This window comes from Phasianus colchicus, chromosome 3 (genome assembly GCF_987193195.1).
Source record: "Phasianus colchicus chromosome 3, bPhaCol1.hap1.1, whole genome shotgun sequence".
NCBI classification, from domain to species: Eukaryota; Metazoa; Chordata; class Aves; order Galliformes; family Phasianidae; genus Phasianus; species Phasianus colchicus.
In genome coordinates, this window is record NC_143438.1 from 53,645,887 (window position 1) to 53,660,858 (window position 14,972).

General features: G+C 39.9%; 1 protein-coding gene across 6 annotated transcripts in view; it reads left to right on the plus strand.

The window, feature by feature from the left end:
- MAPRE2 (microtubule associated protein RP/EB family member 2) overlaps positions 1-14,972 on the plus strand; it is an 88,786-nt gene that overhangs the window by 46,431 nt on the left and 27,383 nt on the right. For 5 of the 6 annotated variants that reach the window (XM_090137563.1, XM_031612840.2, XM_090137564.1 and 2 more), the window contains one exon: positions 6,801-6,928. The exons of the other annotated variant lie outside the window; for it this stretch is intronic. In XM_090137563.1, the coding sequence (XP_089993689.1) occupies positions 6,801-6,928 (128 nt within the window). The remainder of the gene's footprint in view (positions 1-6,800; positions 6,929-14,972) is intronic. 6 annotated transcript variants of the gene reach the window in all.

Sequence of the window (14,972 nt, forward strand, 5' to 3'; positions counted from 1 at the left end):
TGGAAATCCTTTATTATATTCCTAGTAATCTGCTATTTTCCCTAAGAGATTAAAATGAATATAAGGAGAATTTAAACTCCCATGTTTGTCTTGGCAAATTGAGACTTTGTTTCAAGGAGGATTAAATGTTTGCTTATTCATCAGATTTTTCCAAGGTTTTCTAGTTACAAAATGATCATCTCTCTTCTTTTCTATTCATATTCCTGATTGGCTTGGGTTTGTTATGTAACAGAAGTCTGAGAATTATTTTTCTTTGAATCAACTTCTTTTCTCCACCGTCCCAGTGCTTATTGCAAAAGACAAAGTAGCTGCCATCCTATTGTGAAAACTGTGCAGGTTGAATATCTTCCTTCAGGGCATCAGTGGAGCAATTCCAGCCTCAGATCTCAGAGTTGAAAGCCTTGCGGGGGAGGACAATAACTGGAAGAAAAGGTAGTTAATATTTTAGCATTGCTGCCTTGCCACGCTTGCGTTCCTCATTCAGCCCACTTCAAAGCTTTTGGTGGTTCTTCATTAGTAAAAAACCTTCTTAATTTGTAGTAGCATTGTTTCACACTAAGGTTCGTGCAGCCTCTCCCCAGGAAAACAAGCAGCTGTCTGCGCAGAGTTGAGCCCTGCTGGGGCTCTGCTGAGTCTGGAGCGAGGGGGGCATTCTCCAATGGGTTTCTGTGGTATTCGGGGGGGGGCAATCTCTGCTGATGTTTGCCTGCCTTTTGTCAAGAGCATTTTTAGTTAGGATTCATTTATGCATAGAAATTGAGAGGGATTCTGTCAGGATACGTGTGCGCTTTCAGCAAAAATTAAAATAGCTTGTAATTAAGTGCTAATACTGTTAGTATCAAAGTGGAAACGTGAGATTATGAGTTACGTTGCCATACAACTTCAGTGGCAGCAGGAGGAATGAAGGAATGAGAAAGTAATCTGAAAAAACTGTTGCTTTTGCACTGCAAATACAACTGCCAGATAAAAATCAATAAATAGATAAATCAGGTGTGCCTGCAGATTTGGCTTCTCCTCTTCAGGTGCCCTAAATATTCTAAGCACTAAGGCATTTTCTTGGAGCTCGGAACTGTTCTGTTTTGTTTCTGTGGACTACCCTGATTTCATAAGGGGTTAGTGGGTAAACTTAAAACTGTTTTGCTGAAAGTAAGCAGTAGATAACGTAATATATTGCGAGCTCCTGGGCCATCCCAGAGGTTTGGGCTGAAATTGTGCATATTGTTTGAATATTTTAATTGTGTTTTTCAGATATGAGACAACTGAATGCCTGGAAAAGAACCAGAGTTTTTCTGCCTCTCAGATAAAATGGGCTTTTTTTTTTTTTTTTTTTTTTTAATTACATTTTCTTAGATCATATGTACCACAAAACAGAGTTACTGCTGGTCTTTAGAAGAGTGTTTTAGATGTGGGACTAAACCAGGCCTTGAGACCCATCATAAAAATCTATGTAGGTCAGAAGATCCCAGCGTTGGCAGGCAGCCTCTAATTTAAAAGAACAAAATTTTAAAGATAAAATGTACTAATCCAATGAAAGTAATCTGTTTGTACTCTAACCGCACTTGCATTTAAACAGGGAACTGTGGTGAGAACAATACAAAATGTACTTTTTTTCTGGTAGTGTAGCAAGGTGCAAACCATTGAAACATACATGGTTTGCTTCATTCTTGTCTAGACTCTATATCATGATTTGCAAATCGTTTTAGGTCTCCCAATCAGATCCACGTTGTGAAGCTAAAATGGCATTCAGAAGTGAGTGACATACATGGATAGTAAAAGGCTCCTAACATCAGTCTATTTAGTAACATGGGAACAAGGGCACAAGAGATCTGATGTTTTGCATTCTGAAATGTGTAGATTTTCCTCCCATCTTACAACCAGAGGATTGTTTTCTCAGCATTCTGTGGCAATAGTTCATTGTGATCAATCTTTTACTGCATTTCTGACTAGACAGTTCTTATAATGCTTGCTAGTAGTAGCACTTTGGTCAGAGCTTTGTGATTTGAGGGAGCTGTTCACAGCCATTGGCTTTGCTACAGGAGCACAGCATCAGTCAAAAGGGAGAGTAAGGGCAGTGTTTGTAAAATCATGCTGTGCCTTTTCTTGCTATTTTTCCATCCTCTGGACCCTTACAGTAGAGATAGCCTTGTGCGAAACTGCCTTCTGATGATTATGGTTAAGACTGTCTGCAGTGAATACTAACGAGGTGAGCAAATCAGCTGCAGGTTTATATTGAAGGATGTATTTTCTTTCCTCAAGGATGTGGCTGCTGGGGCTCCCAGGTTTCTTATTCCAGGAATCCTTATTTTGCAGTAGCTTTCACCTGCAATGCTTTTCCAGCAGAAGCTCAGGCTGCCTCAATGAGCTGCATCCTCACTTTCTGTTGCCTCTTCCGCTTCAGCTGTTTTTGTTGCAAGTGCTTTTGTTCTGCTCAGAGTATCAATCCATCCTGGTGCTCTTCAGTGCCAGCTTCCAGAAGGCTCCTCTTTGTGCTGTTGCACAGGCTTGCTATTGTCTTGGAAAGTCCCTCCATCGTACCTTGCCGAACTGCAAAACAGGAAAGCCCGTGGGCTGAAGGGTGATTGCAGATGTGCTCTATATTGACACTGCTGCGTTCCTTCTAGTTGTGTCGTTACAGGTTTGGCAAAGACAGTTTCTGCTGTCAAGAGCTGCTAGTTCCTCCCCTCTCCCTGACAAGTAAAGATGGATGTGCCTCTTGCAAAGCTGTCCTTAATAGCTGCAGTTACCTGTAGCTGTGTGTCGTGTGCTGCTTGTGATACCTTAAGAAGTAATGCTCCTTTGGGGGGCAGTGTTTAATATTGGGCAAGCTGAGCCAGTACGCTTCTGATTTGGAGAACTACCTGAGAGTATACATGATTTTCAGCTCTTAACATATCCTATGAGCTAAACACTATAGCACGTAGACAGGCTTGTGTAAAAGCATTTTTATGACGTGGACTGGAGAATGTGAAGACACTCACAGCTTATTTTTATTTATTTTGGCTTTGAATTTTGGTTTCTAATAAGTAAAATATGGGAGAGTCCTTTGTGGCTGGGCAGTACTGTGATAGGTGGAAGCTTTGAACCTTTACTGCGTGCTGAAGGCTGGCAATGCAGTCAGCTGGCCTGGACCTGGTGTTAGCTGCTGTAGGATCGCTGGGCATCTGCACGGATGCTGGGAGCTGACAGATCCCAGGGAGGTAGGTGCTGATTTTCAGGCCTCTGTAAGCCTCATCACAGGCTTATGCTTGAGAGCCTTCAGTCTAAACAAGGGAAAGCCTAACAGTTGAAAACATAAATAATGTATTCGGAAGAGGCAGTGCTTCAGGCCATACAAAGAAGCTGTTCGCTTCTTGGCCATTCGAAGGGCCCATGGGGCTCCACCTGCTCAGCCATCCACGTGTGTCACGTTGCAGATGTTTGTTAGCATGTGGAATCCAGAGCAGGCTTCTCAGAGCAGCTCAGCACGCAGGGCGCTGAGTCACCCAGAAGATCCTGCCTCCAGCCGCGTGTTTCAAGCACGGGGATTTTCATCTATTGCTTTGTATGGTGACTCTTCTGCCTAGGTTTTCTTTTTCTTTTTTTCTTTCGCAAGGTCTGTCTGCATGACAGAGTACGTGTGTATCTGAGCATCAAAACAGAGCATGTGCTTTGTAAAGGAAACTTTTCCTAGCTGTGTTTATCCAAACTGTGGCCGTGGGAGGGTGGGGGACAAGCCAGACAGAGACCTGTGACCTCTTCCCAAAGAGTGGGCCATGGAAGACTCAAACTCGCTAGCAGGTTGACATGAGTAAATGGCAGTGGCATGTTACCAACTTTTTAAACAGAAATTCTGATTCACTTTGCTTAAGTTGGCTTAATGTTTTATTGACACTCCCTCTTTCATACCTGCGTACACAGATGTAAGCTTAATGTAGCCAAAGCTTTTGTTTGATGTGTAGATCATCGTAATTCCTTTCATTTGCAAACATACCATGAGTAATATTACATATATCTTTCAGGATATTGCTTTAAAACTCATGGTTGTTCATTTACTCGTTGTCCAGCCTGTGCAGCAAGCAGCTTGTTTGCTCTGCTGTCAGTTGCAGCAAAATACGTATTTCTTTTTGCTGTTGCTTTTGGAACAGTATGATGAGGGAATTCCTGCTTCCTTCCTTCATGTGGATTTCTGGATCTCTTTAACAGAGCAGCCTCGCTGCTTTCACTACCAGTAGCCAGTGGTTGTTCTGACTTCTCCCCAGCCTAAAGAGATCATTAAAAGTTGGATGATTAAAAGTTGATGGCAATTAAAATTAGTATAGATTTATTTCAAATGTTATTGTCCAATTGTCTTTGACTTCTTTAGAGTGAGTGCACTGTTATTTATTGGACTGCTGGTTTCATATCAAACTCACTATTTGGAATTTTAAGTGAGCATTGAGTTCACTATTAAATTGTTACTGGAACTGATTTTATAAACAATATTTAACACATTGCTTTAATAGTGATGGAGTTAGTATCTTTCTGTTCCTTTCTCACCTATGTGAAACAAAGTGAAAAACATGCTTAAAATGATGTTTTAAATTTGAGAGGACGTTGGTAGCAAAAGTACCATTTGCATATCCAGTCCCTCTTTGATCCCAGAGTTGGACTGAGCTTCCATGATGAACCACCATGGTTTGAAAAGTAAAAGGGCACGCCTTATTTCTAAAACATTATTCCTAGCTCTTAACTCAGTCCAAGCAGTTACTGCATGCCAAGAGAACAACCTTTGCTAGCTGTTACAGCACATTCAGTTGTGCTGTCCAGGAGCCCACAGGAAGGCTGTGGGAAGTCTGGTTTCTTCCAAGCTTTGGATGTGTACAGAAGCGGGCAGAGGAGCAGCCTGGTTCCGAGGGAACTGCTGGCACTGCAGGCATGGCCCTGACTATCAGAGCATGAATTTTTGGAGCCTGTTTTCTCTTACTGGCTTTCGTGCCCTTTTTTTTTTTTTTTTTAACCTTCTCTTCTTTAAGGCAAATAATAGGGGACTGGCTTCTCGATGTCAGTAGGTATGGATAATTTAAATGACCTTCTCTTTATAAAATTTTGTTCATAGGAAGTTACATATATTAGGAACTTTGTCATCTTGTACTTTAATGCTATATGTAGTTATAGATTTAAATGTTACTGAGGGTAGATTTACTCTGGTGGGGCTTGTTTGTTTGTTTGATAAACTTTTTAATCTAGGTTGCTCCAGCATACCTGAAAATGGATAGAGTTTACTGGCAGTCTTGGTTTTCTCTGCAAAATTGTATATCAGGCTTCCAACAGTTATATCTTTGCTAAATCTCAGTGGAAATAGTCCGTGTGCTCTTAAATCCCACAGAGGAGGTCCTGCTGTCTTTCACTGAGGAAGAAGGTTGAGATCTACAGCTGAGATAGCTGGGCTGGCCCCACATCTGGCCTGTGAAGTGGGAGCTCCTAGAGACAGAAGTGTGGAGTCTTCACCAAACCATTTCTTTTCAATAATAATATTACAAGTTTTTTGAGTATTTGATCATTTCTGAGATGTGTCATTCTTGGCTTGTTACTAGTGAACTTCCTGGATTAGCTTTGAGAACAATATTTGCTCTTTTCATGAACAATCTTGGCTCAGATCTTTGAAACTGTTGACAAGATGAACATGAATATGCTCATCTTTTATCTCAACAGTGTCTTGCAACAGAAGGATATGGCTAGTGTAGAATCAAAGGGTATAAAATTCAGTAATATGCATTTCAAATCAGTGCACTTGGGGACAGATGCTACTATGAAGTAGAACTACTTACAGAAAAGCACCTTAATTAATTAATTAATTCAAGATGAAAATATTTTAAATTATATGGCTACGCAGGTAGCAGATACTCAGCACAAAGTGCCATTTTTCAAGGTCTTGCTGAAAGGTTTTCAGAATGCTGTGGGAATCTGCTTGGCTATGCTGCAGGGGTTCTGCTGCAGTGACCAGCAAACAAAGATGTGACTTTGCAGAAGACTTGGAGAATTGATTTGTTTATTCTAGCCTACCTGGGCACTGGGACAGGATCTGATTGCTTTCTGCAACACATTAGGAAATCAGCTCAGGAAGAAAAGCCATTAGAGCTGGAGGATAATGTTGGCAGAAGAACAAATGAGTTGAAGCTGACAGGAAATGTTTCTAATGATTTAGAGACATCAGGCTAGAAAACAGCTTCCCAACCAAACAGTTGGGGTTGCAAAGCTGAGTTACTTTCAGAGTAGAGGTTGCTACTTTTGTTTATAAAACATTCATTGTATCATGTTCACTGTGACTGCTAGGTACCAGTAAGTCATCTAAAAAGCCCTATCCCAACAAGAAACCAGTATTTGAGTAAGCAGAACAGCTACATCTTCTAGAAATTATCTAAAAATTAAATACAGATCTGGGAAATTGGATCATCACACAATAGCAAAAACAGAGGCAGAGATGTCAAATCACTGTATTTGTGCAGCACTATATGGAGGAATCCCAGGTCTGATTCTGTTTCTGTATCTTTAGGCTATGTTTGACTCTTTTTGTTATGAGTTGGACAGCATTAAGGATAATACTATAGGTTTGTGAGTTAAGTTCACACTGACATCAAGAGAAATGTGCTCATGGAGTACAAGAGAAGAAGGCTGTATGTTATCAAAGCATAAAAAGATATCTTTCTTGATAAAGGAGGGAAGGTTCTAGAGTGGTGCAACTTTTCCTTTTTTCTTTGAATATGAATTCTGAGTTCAGTATATCTAGAAAACAATAATCAAAATGTCAAAAATGTTTTTCTGTCATTTTTTTTTTCTTGTAGCTGGGGAATGGCGGTCAACGTGTACTCTACCTCTATAACCCAAGAGACTATGAGCAGACATGACATCATCGCATGGGTTAATGATATATTAGCTTTAAACTACACAAAAGTCGAACAGCTCTGTTCAGGTAAGAAAATATTGCATGTTCTACAAATGTTTATTTAAAATCCACTTTAAAAGTCTGATTTGTTGAAAATAGATCACTTTCAGTTTTGACATAAAGCAGTTACTCTGCAAAAAGAAACTAATGTATGTACAGAGGAAAAGTTCTTGTGTTCATCTTAATCATGGAAAGATATGGTGACTTGAGATAGCGTAACATAGGTGAACAGGAGGAATGTAGCAGGAGATGCATAGCAATAATAAAAAAGCTGACTGTGTAGAAGAATATAGCGGTAAGATTTTCTGTGTGTACTTTAAGGCTACAAGAGTGGTAACTTTACAAATGGAGAGTGGTACACAGCTAAAAAGTGACCAATAGTCTACTGGAAACCCAAGGAACAGAATTCTCCAGCAGCTGTTCCTTCCAGATAAGAGTCTTGAAACTCTACAGGTGTATAAACTCTACCGGAGAATATTATGTGTGTGAGCAAGGAGAAAAATACAAAATAAACTTGAGGAAACCAACATTTAGTCTGCTGTCAGTTGCTTTAGAAGTTTGCCAAGGAAATCTTCCTGTTTCACTTTAAATGTAACTGAACTCTTGTAGTAAATAATTTTATTTTGTTTTTAGGGTTAATGAACCCTAAAAGAAGAGTAGTGGTTTGAATACTTTAGCCAGTCTGATTAATCAGAGTGGGAACTGCAAGTTATGTGTTAAGCAACAGGATCTGTAACCACATGATGACTAGAAATGATACAGGGAAAGGCTAGTGTTTTACTGAGATTACAGATGCCCTGGGGAGTGATTCTTTCTGATTTCCTGCTGTGATTTTTAAATTTGAAGATGTTTGTGTTGGAGGGGATCTAGTCAGATGGCTACTTCCATACAGATGACATGCTGGGGTTATCTTGCGTATGAAGACAATGCTCTAAGTACATAGAACTGAAACCACATTACCACATTTCAGCTGCTTAGTGGTCCAGTTGAAATGGAGTCTTATGCTGAAATATGTGACTTTACCTAATATTCTGGGTATGTTTTCTGTGCATAGATGTTCCCTGAAATGTACAGAAGATTATTTGAGGCTGATAAACTTGTAATATATTCTTTAATTACTTCTTTTTACAAATCTCACCTGCGTAATCTATCTTGCATGCTTGAGGAATTGCACAATGGCTATGAAACAAGGTTGAAGAAGAGCAGGTTGAAGTGCCAGCAAGAAACTGATAGCAACTGAGTAACTAAAGATACAGAATATGGGAAATGACCTTTCTGACAGTTATTAAGCTTGGAACTGAAATACTGTATTTAGCTGTTGTTATATTTACAGGTCTGGAAGTTAGTCTGTGTATTTTCTTTTGGTGAATTCTGCATGGAGTATATATACACATGGAGATGTGCAGGCATGCGTGTGTTTATATAGGAATGTATGTGTGTGTGTATATATATATATACACGCTTACAAGGAGATGGAAGAATGTGTGAAAAGGGGTGTTTTCATCATAAATACATGTTTGCCACTGTTTGAAACAGGAAGTATAGTAGCCGTGTTATTGACTTGTTCCTGCATAGCTATTTATGTGCTCTTAAATTGTTGAAAGGAAGCTTTTGAAGTGAATTCTCCAACAAGCTAAACGTGTGTGGGCTTTAAATAAATAAATAAATAAAACTTACCCAAAATAGGGAGGAGGTGATCTAAAAGAATTTTGATTACTGAGATTGCAAGTTGAAGGTATTTAAACAAGTCAAATCAAGAGATTTTAGCTGGGTAGGACAAGCAGGGGAAAAGCATGGAAACAGTCACGAAAGAACCGTCCCATTTCATTATTCAGCTTCTTATACAATTGTTTCTGTGACCTCTAGTGAGGATATTAGGACATACCACAAGGGAAAGACTGAAAAAAGGTTGTTTCATTTAGAGCTCTTACTCCATCCTGTGTAAAATTAATTTTTTTCTTCCTTTAGAACTTCCTGTATTAATTGCTATTGTTACTTGCTTTTGTGTTCATATCTTAGTGGGTCAAACCTGTAAACTTGAATTTCTCCATTTGGTTTGATAGCCCAGCTTGATTCGTATTTATTTTATTTTCATTATAGTGCCAAAATGGGATTTAATATTTCATTATCTCAAGAAGCATTCTTCCTTGTTAGCACAATCCTTTCTGTTCCACAGAACTTTAGTCTCTGCATTTCTGAATTCTGCTAAACTCTGCTGGATCATGGCAGGCACCGGCACACAGAAGTCCTGCTGACAAGTTCCTTTCCATCTGAGACTGCGCAGTTCACATCTTATATGCTGTTGCAGGATGTCTTTGCAGGGAGTGAAGGGAATCAGAGGAGAAATTTTGGGGATCTTTATTTAATATAGTTTACTATGTAAACTACAAATAGTTTATTTCATGCACAGAGAGGTGCCATCCTGCAAACTACGCTGGAAATACACTAAATATACTAAGTGAAACAGTGGCAAAACCATCAGCCAGCTTGTGGGCAGACACCACAGGCACAGCATGGACACAGACTGGGAGCAGCTGACCTCCTACATTCCTTCTGGTATTTCTCTGGCTGATGCTTCTTAAAGTGTTGGCAGCCTTCTTCCAGCCTAGCATTGGCTTCCATAAAATATGAGCATTTCTCAAGGACTTGAAAGGGAAGGAATATATGGGAATCTCTGTAATGCTGTGAAGCATTACAAACAGTAGACTTCAGAGCCACTGCCACTGAAATTTTATTACCCCTTGTAAAATTGCATGGGCCTTTTCTTCTTTTTAAGAAAAAAGGCATTAAGATTTGTCATGCTGTTATACAAGTATTCAGGTTTTGTTCATTTTTGTTAACAAAGAGCAATTAAAAGTTCAGAAAAAGCTGAATGCAAGGCCACAAAAAGTAGGGCGGGGGGTTGAGGATGCTAAGTCCAGACATCAAGCTCAGAGGCTTTGCCACCTAGATGTGCATTACAGCCATCTTTAGCATCTCACTGTGAGACTTTGTGTGTGCCTACGCTTTACAACAAACCTGAAAGTAATTGTGGACAATCTGAGCTAAAACAATAAGGAGTAACATGACATTTCTGCCTTTACTACCTTTACTAGAAGGATTTATTCTGATCTGAAAAATATACCTAAAACTTAACACTACAGATTGCAGTAAGGAAAAGACACTTGGCCCTTTTTTTTTTTTTTCTACTTACTGCTGCGTGGAGAAGTAGCTTTAGTAATATGTGTGCTGTGGAAGTAGCAGCTTGTTCCCCTATTGCCAGTTACAGGAACAGAGTTAAGATGAGAAGCAGCCAAGGAAAAGGCTGGATTAGTCATAAAGTATTTGTATTCTTCATGAGTCCTACATGTGTTTTTGTCCTTGCTAAGTAGGCCGAGCAATGTGTAGCATCCCCTGAGCTTTCTGAATGCCTGCAGTATTTGTGATGTGCCAAAAAGGCCAGGTTATGGATGGATGCAGCCTCCGAGAGTCTAAATTTAGTGTGTAGCTCCTCTGGTAATTTAGTTTTGGCAACACAAGAGGGAAAATCTCCCCAAGCATCTCAAACCAGAAAAATTCCCTGTGCTTTAGGTGTGTGTCATTTAGTCAGTTTTGGTCTCCATGTTTGACCTCTCTTAAGATTTTTAGCCAGAATATCAAGTTTATGATCCATGCTTATAATGTAAGGCATGGTGTGAATTGCCTTTAGGTGGGCATTGGACTTGGGAGCATTTAGTTTGATACAGATGAGAGAAAAATAATAGAAGAAAAACTGAAAGGATTTAATGTATTAGAGCCTTATGTGCAACACCCATATGCATGGAGAATAAGAGCTATAAATGAGTTATGACACTAGTTGTTTCATGGGATTCGTGCTATTTTTGTAATGCATACACAGTGGCTTCTTAAAAACAATTCTGACTAAATAGCTTATAAGTGAATTTTCTTTACTAAGGCTATTTTTCATCTATGGGGAATACCAAGTGAACTTGTAACATCTTTTTCAGGATTGTTTGGCTGCTACATAACTGTATATTCAAAATAAGAGTCAGGCAAAGAAGACTATAGAGGGCTTGCATATAAAAAACACCGAGTACACAAGCTATATAAATTATTAGTAGCCAGAAATTGTAAATGTATACAGAAAAGCAAATACAACCTGAAGTATAATTTCTGTCTTAACTATACTTATGTGAGCTCTTGAGATGCAGAAAATGCAGAATCTTTTTTTTTTTTTTAACTCCCTACGTTTGAAAATTCCCGTAGACTTATAAACTTGTAAATTCGTACTCCAGCTCAGAGACCTTTCACCTTTAAGGATTTTTATGCAATGGAAAAGGATGAGATGTTTTCTTTTCTCCCTTACTTTTATTAAGTGGCTACCTCATAAGAAAAGCACGCAGTTCAGCAGTTTGAAATGTTAGACCGTGGTGCTTTCTCTGCAGATAACCTGGTTATTGCAACTGGATATTTTTTGCACAGCAACTGCTGTAGTTGGTACCATACCTCCATTGGCATGCTCCTTGTGAGAGTGCGTGGTTGCTTTCTGGCTCTCCATCTCTCATCCTGAAGAACTGAAGGCCATGTGCTGCTACAGCAGGTGTTGGTGTGTGAGGCTTTGTGCTGTTGTGATGGTTGGGATCTGAGGGAGAACGTCATGACACTAGTGATGGCCAGTGGCTTGCTGCATGGAGAGCTACTCTCTTCTTCTGAGGGACACTTGGTAGTGAGGAGTTCTGCGTGTCAGTTGTGTTTGTGTATGCAAATTCTATGACATACGTGCATAGGATTCACTTTATTTTTCATGCTTTGGTATTTGTATTTTTGCTCAGTGTCTGCGTTAACTCATAAACTTTCTACACGTGTATTACTAAAATCTGCCTTATAGCACCCAGTTGGAGCATTCAACATGGTTTCTGCGCAACTGCTGTGCTAGTGCTAGCTGGGCTGAAGTGTATTTCAGTGTTGTTTTTTGTTGTTTGTTTGTTTTTTGTTTTGTTTTTTAATTCACAGCCCTGCAAAACCTCAGTCTCTAGAGCAGCTTGGAAATGTTAAAACATGGCTTGATGCACAATGAAACCAAGCCATGTTTCAGGGAGTTGGCATGTTGTTCTGGGGTCCTGCAACACAAAGGATGCTCAGTGTAAATGACTCGTTAATGTCTTCCAGATGATGTTTAGGTTTAGAGGGATATAATGCATGTTGATGATCAGATTTAAGATCGATTACATAACTTTCTGGGAAAGCTATGAAAGCAGTATCCTGAGACTTTTAGCCTATATATATATATATATATATATATATATATATATATATATATGTATGAATTTCATGTCATTCATTAAAAATTCAAAAGGAATCAAATTTAAACAAGGCTTCTACTTTTTTTTGTTTACTCATAATGCTGCCACTTGCCATTGCTTGCTTCCTCTCCCTCCCTTTTAAAGAGATTGCTAGATTTTCCTGTGGCTTTTTTTTTTTTTTTTTTTTTTTAAATCAAGTTGGGTTACACACCTATTTTAAGTGAAATGGGAACCATGTTTTCTGAAATTCTTTAAGCCTGCCTGTTTGAAATTGAATGAGTTCCAAACTAAATTACTACTAAAAACTAAGTATTAAAACGCTCCGTTATTTACAATTTTTGAGAAGTTTGATGATTTATATATTTAAGAAAATACAGTCTAACACCAAGGAAATCTCTCTCCAAAATCCATTATTTAAAAAGATCAGAGGAAATTCTGAGTTGCCTCATGCAAATGCCCCACCTGTTAGGATTTTCCCAAGCACATTCAATTCAGAAGCATGCAGCTCTGTCTTGGTGCTTCTGGATGCTGCTTTCTGCAGTGTCTGTATGCAGGTCCTCATGCTGCCCTTGCTGCCCCAGCTCTATTCCCAGAGCTCTTTGCAGGAGAGCAGGGCTGCACTCTCATCTGGATCACTTGTATTTATTTATTTAAGTGCCCTCCCCAAGCTGTTATTGGAAAGGGCAAAGCTCACTCCAGCATTGCTTCACTGATGCACATCTGGCTTCCCTACCACGAAGCAGGCAGTAAATTGCAGTGGGCTCTGATGTTCTCCAGGAAATGGGCTGAAACCTCTTTAAATCAGTGTGTTTGGTTTTTTTTTTAATGGAGCAGCAGAATTCATTGCTCTATGTCCTCAGTCATATGGGTGCTGCTAGAAATGCAAATAGGGTGCTTAAATACAGTGCTGTAGGTACCACAGCTTTGTGGTCACTGACTTTATTTTTTAATTAAAAAAAAGACAGTGAGTGGCAGAATAGAAGAACACATTTGAGATGTAACTATCATGATTTGGGCTCATGTTTTACATCAAAACCTGCTGTGTGCCTACCTTAATGCTGCTTCCAAGGACACAGTTTTAGGCAGCTGGAGATAAAAAGCCAAAAGTGCTGCTGTACTGCAAACACTGATTGCTGGCCTTTGTATTTATTTCCCCATTTCTCATCCAAACAGCTATGTCACACATGCTCCTTGTAAGTTACCGCCTTTTTTTTGTCATTCTCTCAGGAACAGAAGTGCTGGGTGTGTGCACTTTCCCATCAATGTTAGCAACCACTGCTCCAGTGAGCTGAAGCACTGATGACTAACACGCATGGGAATCATGCTGCATTTTCCAAGTGCGTTGGTTAGGTTGTGGCAGCTTTGGAGTGAACGAATAATTTGAAGGAATTTCTATCTAATGTGACAGGATACATTTTTAGAGAATCTTAAAAAAAAAAATCCTTGAAGCAAAGAAAAAACAATTGTAATTACAGAAAAAGGTGCAATCGGCCTTTTTCCCAAATAAGTGGGGTTTTTGCTGTTGTTTTTGGTTTTGTTTTTTTCCAAAAATGTGTGCCTGAAAATCAAACTGAGGCCTGGCTGAGGCTTGAATCACATGCTGTTTTTAGATCCATTTTTTTATTAAACATTTCCAGCAAAATTCTAGTTTGCAACTTAGTTTTTATTGCTACAGTTCTGACAGCAGAACTGAACTAAAGCCTACCACCACGCAGACAGGCCCTGCCTTTTCACAGCTCCTCTGTTCCCATGCTGACTGCTGTAGTTTTACGTGACCTTGTGGGACCTCACCTCCATGTGACGCAGTGATGAGGGGCCAAACAGAGAGGTATATTGGATAGGAAGGATTGATTCAGCTCCTCCTTGAGGAGACGAATAATAACTTGGGCATGGTTCTGAACACTGCCACAGCTGTGCTTCCCCTCCACTGCCCTCAGCCTGGCCAGCAGCCGCCCCACAGCCCAGTGCCATGCAAAGCACAGCCTGCTGTGCACAACCACAGACAGCGATGCTGCCCAGCTCTCCAATCTAGGCCGCAGCCAGATTCCTCCCAGAGAGGAGGGGGTAGTAAACGAGTCACAAGGCTCCCTTTGGACAGCAGCAGCTTGCCAGTCAGATTAAACGCTGCTGAGATTCTCCACTCTGTTATTTTCCTATAAATACTAAAAAAGGAGTCAGTGAAGACAGCTGTGCTCGTGGCTGGGTGTGCCAGCAGGGTGCTGCAGCCCCCTGAGCTGCTGTCGTGTCCTGTGCTGTGAAGGCTCGCTAGTTGTGTTTGCAAGTTGGTTTTGGCTTCTGGCCTGTGAATATCTCTTGTACTTGGTGGCTGTGTCAGAGTTCTAGATGGAAAAGTGAAAGGGGTTTTGCGCCTGGATTCAGAATTGCTTGTTGGCTAATAGAGAGTGGGAAGGTTTAACGTCAGTGTGTCTCCCATGTTCAGTAATCCTTCTTCCCCAGTGCTACCAGCTGTGGTTTTTATCCATCTTTTGAAGAGATTTCGCATTATTTCTATATCCGTGTGTGTGTGTGTTTGCAGATTTTTAAATATGTTCAAGTTTTTTGTTTAGAGAGACAGATGTACTCTGAGAGCAATTCTAGACAGGTAATAATTTGTTAGGCTTGGTGGGGGGGAGATTGGGCTGTATTGTTATTGTTGTTTTTTTCATTTTTTGGGGGAAAAGGGTGCTTCTTTTTATCAGAAAATGCAAGGAAGCTTTTCAATCTTAAATAAAATACAGTGACATAAGACCCATTTTGTCCATGTAAATTATGCAAGAAGTATCCATCAA